The sequence below is a fragment of the Loxodonta africana genome, chromosome 19 (genome assembly GCF_030014295.1).
Source record: "Loxodonta africana isolate mLoxAfr1 chromosome 19, mLoxAfr1.hap2, whole genome shotgun sequence".
Taxonomy (NCBI): domain Eukaryota; kingdom Metazoa; phylum Chordata; class Mammalia; order Proboscidea; family Elephantidae; genus Loxodonta; species Loxodonta africana.
In genome coordinates this window covers 32,806,234-32,817,819 of record NC_087360.1, presented here as the reverse complement: position 1 = coordinate 32,817,819, position 11,586 = coordinate 32,806,234, and the positions used below count along the sequence as shown (strand labels likewise).

Genomic DNA, 11,586 nt, shown 5'->3' with positions numbered 1-11,586 from the left:
CTTCCACTCACTGGCCGAATGGCTGCGAGTGGAGCGCACAACCAACCTGAACCCATGCTCTTACTCATGACAAACAAACAAACCAGTTGCCATCAAGTCAATTCCAACTCATGGTGACCCCATGTGTGCACAGTAGAACTGCTCCATAGGGTTTTCAAGACTGTGGCTTCTCAGAATCAAATCACTAGGCCTTTATTCTGAGGTGAGTTTGAACCACCAACCTTCTGGTTAGTAGCCCAGTGCTTAACCACTCGCACCACCCAGGGACTCTGCTTTAGCCATTAGATGGGGCCATTATGACTTATGCTTTGGGGCTTTTCTAGAAGACATGAGATTGCCACTCCACAGGCTGGTGGGCCCCTGGCCTTTGCGGAGGCCTTAGCCATGGTATTGAGAAACTACCATTGGTTCAGAAATCCCGAAGAACTTCCGGTCACTGAGACATTTACATCCAATAAAAAAGGCCCAGAGCTAGGAAGAGCAGTTGCAGTGGGTACTTGGCTCCAGTTCCACCCCACCTCTGCCCACTGCAGCCCCCTGGGCAGAATACATGGCCCCGGGCCTGGCTTCCAATTCTGGAAACAGTGGACTGGGCTGTTGTCCAGTAGCACCCAGGGCCTGGGATTCCCTAAATCCTTCACTGGGATCCAAAGGAGGGAAAGGGGAAGTAGGCAAGGCCTGCCCTCTCTTCCACATTGCCAGGAGCACCTGTTTTCTATGTTGGGCATCTACTATTTCTTGAAGGGTTTCAATGATTTAAAGAGTCTGGGGTCCCTTCTAGTCCAAACTCTCTGCCCTCCTGACTTGCAGCAGCTGAGCTCCTGGAGACAAGCTAGGGGCCCAGGGTAGGACCTCTGGGCAACTGAGGAAGCCAAGGGAAGGTACTCTGGGGGGAGGCCCACAGTCTGGACGAGGGTGCGCTGTGGGGGGTGAGCACAGAGGCTTCAGGAAGGGGCAAGCAGAAAACAGCAGCAGCGAGGATGCTCCCAGCAAAGCCATTGTGCAGGGACGTTGAGAACTATCCAGAACCAGCTCAGCTGCCTGCCAGACCCCAGTTCCATGCGACAGCAGCAGCAGCCAGGCCGGCATCGGCCCCTTGGGGCGTTCCCCTAAACCCTCATTTAAGAAAACGAATGAATGAGAAGGTCCCCCTACTCTTCTGAAAGGCAGAGAAGCCCCTTCCCTCCCTCAAGGGTGACAGGGACAGGGAAGTGGGGTGGTGCCGGTGTGAAGGCAGATGATCCCCTCCTTGCATGCAGCAGGGCTCTGGGGGACCAGGCACTGCTGCCGCACTGTCTGCACAGCACGCCATCCTGGCAACCAGCTGCACTTCACAGGAGTTGGGACACAGGCAGCCAAGGCACACAGCAGATCCCTGGGCGGCAGAGGGGAGCCTGGGGAGTAGCCAGGAGCCAGGAGACCAAGGGGGTCCCAACTGCGGGGTTCTGTTTACCAGGGGCTCCTAAGCGGGCAGACTCGTCTATGGTGATAGAGGGGAGAGAAATTGCTCCGTTGAAGGTTGTGAATGGGTGCTGGGAACCCAGAGACCACCAGACACATGCGCCATTGAGCTCTTAGAATGCAGCTGGTGAGACAGTGAATGTTTAAGTAAATTAACTTTCAATTAAATAAAACTTCAATGGCCATATATGGCTAGTGTCCACCATCCTGGACAGCAGCGCGGCTCTCCCCATCTGGGTGACAATGGGGAGTGACATGCACAGTGTTGGGGGCTGGCGATCACCAGGCGTGCTATTCACAAATGCTGGCGATAAGGTCATTAGCTCAGAGGACTGTGTCCTGTTTTAGTTTTGAATAAACCAAAATGGAGGTCCTTCTCACTCGGGTTCTCTCCAGTGCCTCAGGACTGCCTGGGTGCCGAGAGCATTTGAATGGTGGTAGGGCCTTAGGGATGGAGGGAGGCCCTAAGATCAGGGGGGTCTCTGCGATGGCCCCACACCCCAGGGGAAGTTGGTGCTGCAGCGCAAACCACAGCCCATCACTCCTGCAGGCCCAGAGAGTCCCTGTTCTCCCAGGGACGAGGGGGCAGGGGCAGTGACAGCCGGCCTGTCTGCTGTCTGCAAGAGGACAGCCCATTGTATATGGCTGACTCAAAGGAGCCTCTACATACAGGGACAGGACGTAGGGATGAGCAGGCCAGAGTGCCCTATGGAATACATTCCCAAATCTGTGTCCATGGAGGCTGCTGGCCACTTGGGCAGATGCTACAGGAGTCTTCATGCCTTGGGGCTAGATGCCCAAGGCACTGAGTGGGCACTGGTTCCAGATGGCCCGCAGGCAAGGGGTTTCCAGCACCCCCTAAGCAGCCCTGGCCACCCCTTCCTTTCTTTGGCCAATCTCATGGGACTTGCTAAGCCCCCTGGTCACTTCATGCCACCAGGGCAAACCAGGCCAGGAAGAACATGTCCATCCAGGGGTGTCCTTGGGGAAACGCCTGCTTGAGCCTTCTTCACAGAGAGGGCACCAAGGCTGCCACAGCAATGCACATCCTCAGTAGAGTGATGAGTAGGGCTGGAGGGCAGTGACTGACAAACCTATGGCGACAGGCAGGAGGGTGGCTTCAGAGCCACGTCCCCTTGCATTTCCCGTCATCTCACGTCCAAGTGTGCAGCCTTGACGCTGGATGGCTGTCAGCTTTTCCTGCTTATGCTCAGGAAGGGAGGGATCAAAGGCTTCCTCTGGCCCCATCCCTGGTGTTGAGTTATCCGGGAGAGGTCCCTCAGCCACCTGGCTGGGGAAAATGCTTCACAGACAGGTTTCGGAATGACTCATGATCACTGTAATTGTGTCCCCTGCCCAGGTCACTCCGTGGGGATGCTCGCAGGGAATAAAGTCAATAAACAGGGGGAAGCCACAGGTGGGGCTGGGCCCAAGCCAAGAGCGATCCTGGGAGAGCAGAGCCTCCGGAGTCTGCACTTTTGGGAGCCCCGGGAGCTTAAGGACTTCTCCTCCCTGCGGCAAGGTCGGGGCAGACGCAGCCTACACTTAACCCACACCTCGCAGGGTCACCTCTGGCCGTTATTCCGGCTTCCGTGCAAAAACTCGTGGGACGTGCATCGGTGCTAAAAACCGGCCCCGGCTCAGGCCCCGGGCCCACGTCTGAGAAGAGAGGAGGGCCACTGCAGGGTGGAAGAATTTCAGGAAAAAGCCGGGGACGTACAGCTGAAGCTGAGGGCCTAGCCCACTTCCAAAGGACACCAGGATGAAGCCACAAAGTGGGAAGTGTGTGAGGAGAGGCGGAGCCAGGGAGGGGCCCAGAGGGCGGGGAGAAGTGCGGGGAAGGTGAGGGGGCGGGGATTGGCGCGGAGTGTCGCAGGGAAAGAAGAGACTAGGGAGGTGGTGGAGAGGGGGGCTGGGAGGAAGCGCCGTAAGGGGACTGCTAGGACCTGCGTTCCCCCGACGACCCGATCTGTGAACTAAGGGGACTGAAGCTAGGGAGATCCCTAAGTCCTAGAGTCGCCTAGGACTCGCTCCCCGAGACCTCCGCGCGATCCAGCTGTTCGCAAATAAATGGAAACGTAGGCAGCTTCCAAAAGAGGCGAAACCGTTTATCAAGTCGGCGCCGGCGCGGTATCTACAATATCTACACATATCTACACGTATCTACACCGCCTGCAGACAAGGCAATCGGGTCGTCTACGCTGCAACTACCGGCCGGGCCGGGGGCGACGCGGTCTCGGAGAGAACAATAAATATCGCTTCCTTCCGCCTCTGACCGGGCGCTTTGGCACTGGTGGGCGGAAACCCCGTGGCCCTCGGGGCTGGAGAGGATTCCGCGGAGGCTCCTGGGACTGGGGGGCCAGAGACTTCAGTAGCCCTCGGGGCTGGAGAGTGGCTGGGAAGGGGGGGACCCGCGGTGTTTCCCGGGGCTGGGGGAACATGTTCTTTGATGGCCTTGGGGGCTGTCTGGAAGGGACCCCGACGACCTTGGGGCTGTGGAGGGGCACTTGCGAGGGACCCCCGGGTCGGGAGGGACCAGCTGGTGGCCTCACTATCTGGGGCAGTAGTCGTAGGAGCCTGGCGGCGCGGCCCCGGCCGACGAGTACATGTTGGCGGCTGCGGCGGCAGCGGCCGCAGCGGCGGCGGCGGCAGCCTGGCTCACCGCTGGGTGGTGGTGCGGGTGCGCGTGCGGGTGCGCGTGTGGGTGGTATCCGTGGCCGCGCAAGCCGGGCAGAGGGTAGGGCGCCGGCCGGCTCTTGGCCCCGAGGTAGTGGTCGTAGGCGGCGGCTGGGTACTTGTAGGGATGGTGGTGTAGCGGCTCCGACGCGCCAGGCGCCTCCAGGCGCAACTCTGGGTGCGGGGGGCTGGGCCGGCCCCCGGGCAGCGGGACGAGGGCCCCGGCGCCTCCGGCCCCGGGTAGTGCGGGGCTCAGCACCCGCGCCAGCAGCTGCGGCGTGTGCGCCGGGTCCCCGAGCACGGCCGGCCCACCTGCGTCGCGCTCGAATTCTCGCCGGGCCTCGGCCGCGTCTGCGGGAGGGCCGGGGGTAAGCGTGGCCAGCCGGGACCGCCGAGGGGACCAGCCAGGCCGCGCGAGGCCCCGGCTGAGAGGAGGCGCGGGGCCGCGATCCGGCGCTCGCTGCCCGGTCTTTCCGAACCTCCACGAGCCCCCGCGGCCGCTGGCGCCTCGGGCCCTCCCCAGGGGCCCGCGTCCCTCCGCAGGCTGGCAGCGGCGGGCGGGGCGGGCGGGTGGGGCGCAGTAGTCGGCCCGGCGGGCGAGTAAGCGCTTGCCCGCCGCCGCGGCCGTTGTGCAACCGGCGCGAAGGCCGCGAGGGCCCCGGGGGTGCAGGCGAGGCCGGGCGCGGCCGCCAGCCTGGGGCGGAGCGCGCCGGGGGCCGCGGCCGGAATCCCACGACCCTGGCCCTACCTTTCTCTGCGCCGTTGGGCTGCGTGGGGGAGGCAACGGGGTTCCGCGAGCGCGCAAAGGCGCTCATCAGCGGCAGTGCTCCGGGCCGGTGGTTCCGGGGCCTGAGGGAGGGAGGCAGTGGAGAGTCAGGGCTGCCCCTGGCCCGGGCGCCCGGGCGCTCCCGCCTGCTCGGAGGACACTCACCAGTCCTCAGGGTCGCAGTCCCGGAAGCCTTTGGCGAAGGGGTTGCTGGCGATCTTGAGCTGAGTGATCTGCAGGGAAGTAGGCAGCAACAAGCTGCTCTAGGCTCTGCAACCTGTGATCCCGGCTTCCCCACCTCTCTCCATCTCTGCTCGGCAGGGTGCCCTGCCCAGCAGGGGCCCCTCAGCGCCCCACTGACTCCAACTGGCCCACATCTGCCTCCTCCCCACAGAAGGTTGTGCCTCCCACCCCAAGCAGGGCCCCGCTTTGCTGCCCAGGCAGATAGGAATATGGTTGCCCCGGACCCCACTGCTCAGTTCCGGGAACGGAGTGGACACCCTGGAATCCCGGCAAACCCCAGATCAGGCTCCTGAGGGGGAGTTTCTGGAATGGTTTGAAAAACAAATTTTCAGGCTGTGCTCCTCAGGGAATCACAACATTAGGGTCCAAGCTGCCTGACCCAGAAGCAGTGACTGAAGACTGCACCCTCCTCCCAGAATATTGGATTCTCAGCAGTTTTCCAGACTGGAGCCTGGGACAGAGGAGGCCTGCCCAGGGCCTCGCCATAGGCCCTTACCCGGTGGTTCTGGTAGGCGGTGACCGCCGTGAAGCGTGTCTCCTCGAACACAAAGGTTTTGAAATTCTCCTCAGCGTACTTCTCACTGTCCTTGCGTGGATCCACATACACTACGTGGAAGCGGGGCTGGTATCTGTGCATGGAGTTGAGAATAATCTGGAAGGCAAGGTGAGGAGCTCATCTCCAGCATCGAGCCGGCTCAAGGACTGGAGTTCGGCGCTGAGAAATGGGCTGAATACGCAGTGAACTTCCCAGAGGTCCCCGGAGAATCGCTTCAGGACCGCAGGGGTGGTCAGCTTCAGAGTGGAGCTCAGCGCAGCTAAGGGCGTTGGCTGAGGGCCTAAGGAGGCCTCACCGGCCTAGGTCCCTAAAAGCCTCCTGTCCCCCCATTCACAGCCCAGTTCTTTCCCCTTAAAAAACCTCCAGTGAACCATGGCGGGGGGGTGACTCCCTCTCCCAGGCCCCAGGCCCACCAGCCTGGTGAGCCCCTGACCCTAAGGGGCCATGCTTTCCAGCCCGGCTCCTCCTCATCTGTAGACCCGGGCAAAGCTCCCCACCCTGAGCAGCAGCTGGATCCAGCGGCCTGGGGAGCCTGGCAGGGGGTAGGGGAGTGTGGCTCACGTGGCCGTTGTCATCCAGCAGGTTGTTGGTCAGCTTGAGCTTGTCAAAGGACACAATTTGCTTCATCCACTGCGCACCCTTGGCAGGCGAGTCCGGGTGGTAATGCACACGGCCCGGCGTGGCGGGGTCCGCCTTTCCGGCCACCAGCCACGAGGAGCTGTGGAAGGCATACCTGGGGACGGCACCGAGGTACGGTTAGCATTGTTGAGGTGAAGTGAGGAGACCTTGCCCTGAGCGCTGGGTGAACCCCGGAAGTGCCTCTGAGGAGTTTCTCCATGTGTGAAATGCGAGCGTCCTGGCTGCCTCACCGGCTGGGAGCATTTCCATGTGGATTGTGGAGAAAGTGGGGAAACTCCCGTGCCCAAAATACACAAAGCAATCGAGCTGGGCTCCCGACCTTGCCGAATTTCGTTGCACACGGGTTGGCCAGAAGGCTGCCCCGCTGGTGTCCAGGAGTGGCGTGGCAGGAGCCCAGACTTGGCTGCGCAGGCGGCCTGGGGCGCAGGGCGGTCCACGTTCGCTTTATTAATTGCTGTTAATTGTCCAGGCGGTGGAGGCCCGCCCTGCATAATCTCTCCAGGCCACCCCACCTTTCCTGCTGGCTCCAGGGGCCCAGCGCCCCTGGGGGGAAGGGAGAGGGGATGAGGTGCCCACACTCGCCTTATGGGAGAAGGAGACTTGAAGAAAGGGGCTTGTGTGCACTGGGCCTGCCGCCTCAGGCGACCCAGGGAAGAGAATGTGAGAGCTCTCTCGGGCCTGTAGCCCTCAGGGGTCCCCGCTTGCGTGACCCTGACGGACCCCCAAGAACGGCCGGGAGTGGGGTGTGTATGTCTGGAGTCTGACGAGGGATAAGGGAGAAACCAAGTCCCTCAGGTCGGGGCAGCCGGCCCAGGTGCCTGGGTTAGCAGGTAACTAATGAGCTTCATGGTGTGGGTGGCCCATGCAGTGTGGTCACTAGGCAAGAACTCTGCCGCTTCCCAGAACGCCCTACCAGGTCCTTCCCTACCCCTCTACAGGGCTGGCCAAGTGGCCCTGCGGGGTGTCCCATCTGCTCACCGGTAGCGTTTGTCGTCCACCGGCACGAAGTCCATGAGCAGCATATAGTCGGCCATGGGGTCCATGCCAAAGAGCTTCACTTGGAACGTAGGGAACATGCGCCTGGGGGCAGCCGGGGGCTCAGTCATCTCAGGTAGCAGAAGGGCACCACCCCCAACTACGTCCTGGCTGGCCGAAAGCAGGAGGCAGCACAAAGGGCAGCCAGACTGGGGTGGGGGTGACCAGCAGTCACTCTGCTTAGCAAGGGCCCAGCCCCAAAGAGCTGCCTGCCCCATGGCCTCCCTTGGCCTCCCTCTGCGGAGTCAGCCCCTTCACCTCGTCTCTCCTCTGTCAGCTGCTATAACGCAAGTGGGCCCCTGCTCAACCCTAGGGCAAGTGGAGCGGCTGGGCAACCCCCTGTCCCCTTTTGTGAAAACACCAAAATGGGGTCAAGCCTCTGCCCCCACCTCAGACTATGGCTTCTTCCACCATCTTTGCCTGCATAGACCCAGCCTTGCCTTTGCCTGCTCCCCCGAACCTGGACCTGGACTCTGCTGGCGGCACCAGCACAGCGGGACTCTCAGGACTTGGTCCGGGAACTTCTCGGCCTTTGTGGAGCCTGGCTCTGCTCTGTCTAAGCCGCTCCCGGCTCGAACAAAGTGAAACTGAGATGATCGAGTAATTTACAAGGAAGAGCCAGTTACCCTTTCAGCGGGATCTTGTGCTGTTCCCCTACCTCTCCAGCGAGGCTGAGGCCTTGGGGCCCTCAGCCCCCCAACTCTGTCCCCCCTTCCCAACCCCATTCCTGACTCTCAGGCTCTGCCTCCTCCAGGCGCAAGAGTCTCCCACCTTCGGCAGACACGCTGACAAGCTCCTGCTCTCCTCACTGGGCCCCTAGATACGGCTGCCTGGGGTGGACTCAGCTTTTGCTCTCACAGGCACTTGGACCCCGACTTGGTGACTGGTGACCCCACAGGGTCCTGGAAAGAACGCCCTGGCCACTAGCCTTGGGCTGGCCCTCACCAGATAGCAAAGCAAGGTCGGCCCCTGGGCCTGTGGCTCAGCCCCCACTGTCCTCCCCTCACCGGTAACTCCCTGAGGGCAGTGGTCAGACAACAGATACCAAGGAGCCGGCCCTGGGACAGGCCTCCTGCCACCCTTGCGGGAACCTCTGCAGGCCTGGGTTGCTGCTGAGTGCCGGCTCCTGGGGCAAAACCCTAGGTCGGGCCGCTGTCCTCAGGAGGAAGCAGCCTCCAGCCTTCTCTCCAGCCAGGAGGGACCCGTGTGCCCAGGACAGAAAGGAGGGCCTGGAGAAGACCTGTGGAGCTGAGCTGAGCATAGGCCCAGGCTCCCCTGGGAGGATGGTGGAGGCAGAGAAACAGAAACCGGGAGAAGCTTTGCAAACAGGCCCTGAGCTCCTCTTGGCTGCGCCGAAGAGCTGGTGTCTCCGTGTGTACATTAGACACAGCCCAGCACCGCCTTTGTCTGCTGGTCAAATCAGTTGCATCGGAAAACTTGTTCCCCTTCTCTCTCGGCCCTTAAAACAAACACAGGACAATTCGAGGGCAGCAGGCCCCACACGGCCTCAAACGGCCTCACAAGGGCCCTCCTGGTAGAGCCAGGCCGACGTCTCTGGAAATACAGGCGGAGAGAACCCAGTAACAACCTCCAAAGAATGAGGAGCACTGTTTCAAGGGTCTTAATTCTCTCTTAAAATTATCTGGACAATTGCCCTGCTGCCCTGCTTTATTTTGCCTGCATAGACTGAACTCGGGAACCCAAGCCAGGGAAGTTCCCTTTGAGGAGGGATCCACTCCGAGCCCACTTGGCAGGGCGGCTTGGCGGGCGCGGCTTCCTTCCCCTGCGGGGGTTCACGGAGCCAGTCCCTGTTTCCCGGCAGCGCGGCGTCCTAGGGCAGCGGGTGGGCTCACCAGTCCTACCAGGGTTCTCCTGCCCGGCCCCTCCGGCCGCCATGCCTGCCCGCACTCTCCCCTCCTACCCGGCGCACCAGGCGGCTGTCGCCTGAGCCGGGACCAAGAGAGCTAAGGAGCCGACCGGCCGAGAGGGGCCTGCAGGTGCGGGCACCCGCCTCCGGGTCCGAGCAAGGCGCGCAGAGCGGCGCCACGTGGGGAGGGTCGTGGGTGGGGGACGCCCTGACCTGCCGGCTTTGGTGACGATCATCTCAGTGCCCAGCTGATTGAACTCGTCCCACAGTGCCTTCATCTCCAGCTGCACGCTCACGCTGGCCACCTTCACGTTCTTCTTCACCGGCGCCTTGGCGGCGGCCGCGCAGCTAACCCCGGGGCCCTCGGGCTCGGCGGCGGCGCTGGTGGCGGCCCCTGCGGCCGGCGCGAACGGGTAGGCGTGCGGCGGCGGCGGCGGGCCCGGGGCGCCAGGGGCGGCGGCGGCGCACGGGTCGTAGCGCGGCGGTGGCGGCGGGGGCTCGCGCGGGCCGTACGGGTCGGCGCCGGGCGACGCTGCGCCCGGGAAGCCTCCCGCGGCCCCCAGGCTGCTCAGGCTGCTGGCCGTGAAGGCTGCAACGTCGCAGAAGTGCGAGAGCTGTGTGAGCCACGGGCTGGACACGGCGGAGATCATGACCCGCCGGCCGCCGCCGCCGCCCGCCGCCCGCCGCCGAGGTGAGCGCTGCCCCGCGCCGCGGGCCGAGTGGCGGGCGCTGCGCTGCGCCCGGGGCCGCACCGCCCCACACCGCGGGCGGGCGGGGAGGAGGTGCCCCGCCCCGCCCCGCCCCGCCCCGCGCCCTCCCCACCGCCGAGACAATGGCCTCCCCTCGCGCCCCTCCCCCGCCCCCGCCCCTCGCGCCCCCGGCCCGCCCGCCCGCCGGCTTGCTGGGCCCGGGCCCCCCGACCGCCCGGACCGGCTCCCGGAGTGCCGGGCCCGTCCACGGCCCCTCGCTCTGCCGCCCTCCCGCGTTGCATTTCTCCTTTCTCTCCGAGGCTTTCTTCTTCCAGTTTGTTCTTTCTTTACTTTTGTCTTTCTCATTTAAATCTCCCTCCTAATCGTCTTTCCTTCTTGCCTCGTCTCCTTCGTTTCTCTTTAAGTCTCTGTTTTATTTTCCCCTCTTCCTCTTTTCCCCCGTTATGTCCCTCTTCTTTCTTCCCACTTTCTTGATTTTCCATCGTTTGTCTTTTTCACTCTGCTTTTTCCCTCTTTTTTCTGTATGCCCTTCTCTGTTACTCATGGTTTTTCTTTTTTAAAAAATAAGAACAGAAGTCTTTCTGAAACTTTTTTTTTTTAATGGTTTAACTTTCTGGCTTAAAATTTTCTCTCCGCTCTTTCGTTCTTGCTCTCTTTATTTCTTTTTCGTCTTTCTCTTTTCCCTTTCCTCTTTTCCTCAATTTCTTTTTCTCTCGCGGCCTTCTTCACCGCTTTCTCCTGTGTTCCCTGACTCTTGCGCTCTCCTCGCCTGCCGACTTTCCTCCCACCTCCCTCAGCTCGCAGCCTCCTCTGCCGCACCTTTCTCTGGTCTCCCTTTCCTCTTCTTCCCTGCCTCCACTTGCCCTCTTCCGGGGCTGTCTCTAGCTGCCGGCCGTCTCTGCAGCGGGGGCCCTGGGCTGGTGGCTAGGCGCAGCCGGACAGGCCTCGGGCGGGATGCCCGCCCTTCCTCTCTGCCCCAGCGTCACAGCTAAGAGCCTCGAGTCCACTTCTCTGACGACCCCTTCACCCACTCTGCGCCCCAGCCCTGCCGACCCGCTTGGCTTGGGCCCCACAACAGCAGCTGCAGGGGTCTGGAGGGCGGGTCGGTGTAGATGCGCCCAGGAGGCTCACCTTCCATGTCCCGGGTGACGGTGCTGAAGTGCATCCCGACCTGGGAACCTGGCAGCCGGCGAAGCTTCGCCTGATCAGAGGACCCGGGGCCCGGGGCCAGCGCCTGGCGGGCGGTGCGCTCAGCGGCCTCGGCTGCAACCAGAGAGACGATGCTGAATGCGCTGGCCCGGGGAGACAGCGGGCTCCGCGCGTCCATAGGCGCCGGGCGGCCTGGCCGGCGCCGCCTCCGACTGCGTGCGCCCAGCCGCACCGCGCCCGGCCCAGCCCACGGGGCCGGGGGCGGGGGCCCGCGGTGCCACTCACAGCCGCCGGCCCCAGGCCCAGGGGATTATGGCGTCACGGCTCCCCACTCGGGGCCAGTGGAGGCCGAAGGGCCGGGACGGGTGAAGCACCCTGGGAGTGCGGCACCCTCTTGCTTTTCAAGCTCTGCCCGGGACCTCTGTGCCCAGCGCCCCTCGAACATCCTCCGCCAAGCTGCTCCCGCCAAGGCCATAGGCTCTCT

At 62.9% G+C, this 11,586-nt stretch overlaps 1 protein-coding gene across 2 annotated transcripts; it reads right to left on the bottom strand.

Annotated features, from left to right (window-relative positions):
• Window positions 1-3,978: 3,978 nt before the first annotated feature.
• On the bottom strand, window positions 3,979-11,118 carry TBX1 (T-box transcription factor 1). Of its 2 annotated transcripts, XM_003419105.4 has the most exons (8): window positions 11,085-11,118; window positions 9,457-9,832; window positions 7,320-7,421; window positions 6,264-6,435; window positions 5,643-5,798; window positions 5,069-5,136; window positions 4,886-4,986; window positions 3,979-4,488 (listed from the first exon to the last, which is right to left on the bottom strand). In XM_003419105.4, the coding sequence occupies exons 1-8, from the start codon at window positions 11,116-11,118 to the stop codon at window positions 4,013-4,015; spliced, it is 1,485 nt and encodes a 494-aa protein (XP_003419153.1). In that variant the 3' UTR covers window positions 3,979-4,012. The 2 variants fall into 2 exon arrangements, with proteins under 2 accessions (XP_003419153.1, XP_064128028.1); XM_064271958.1 differs by lacking the exon at window positions 11,085-11,118 and having other exon boundaries at window positions 9,457-9,893.
• Window positions 11,119-11,586: the final 468 nt, after the last annotated feature.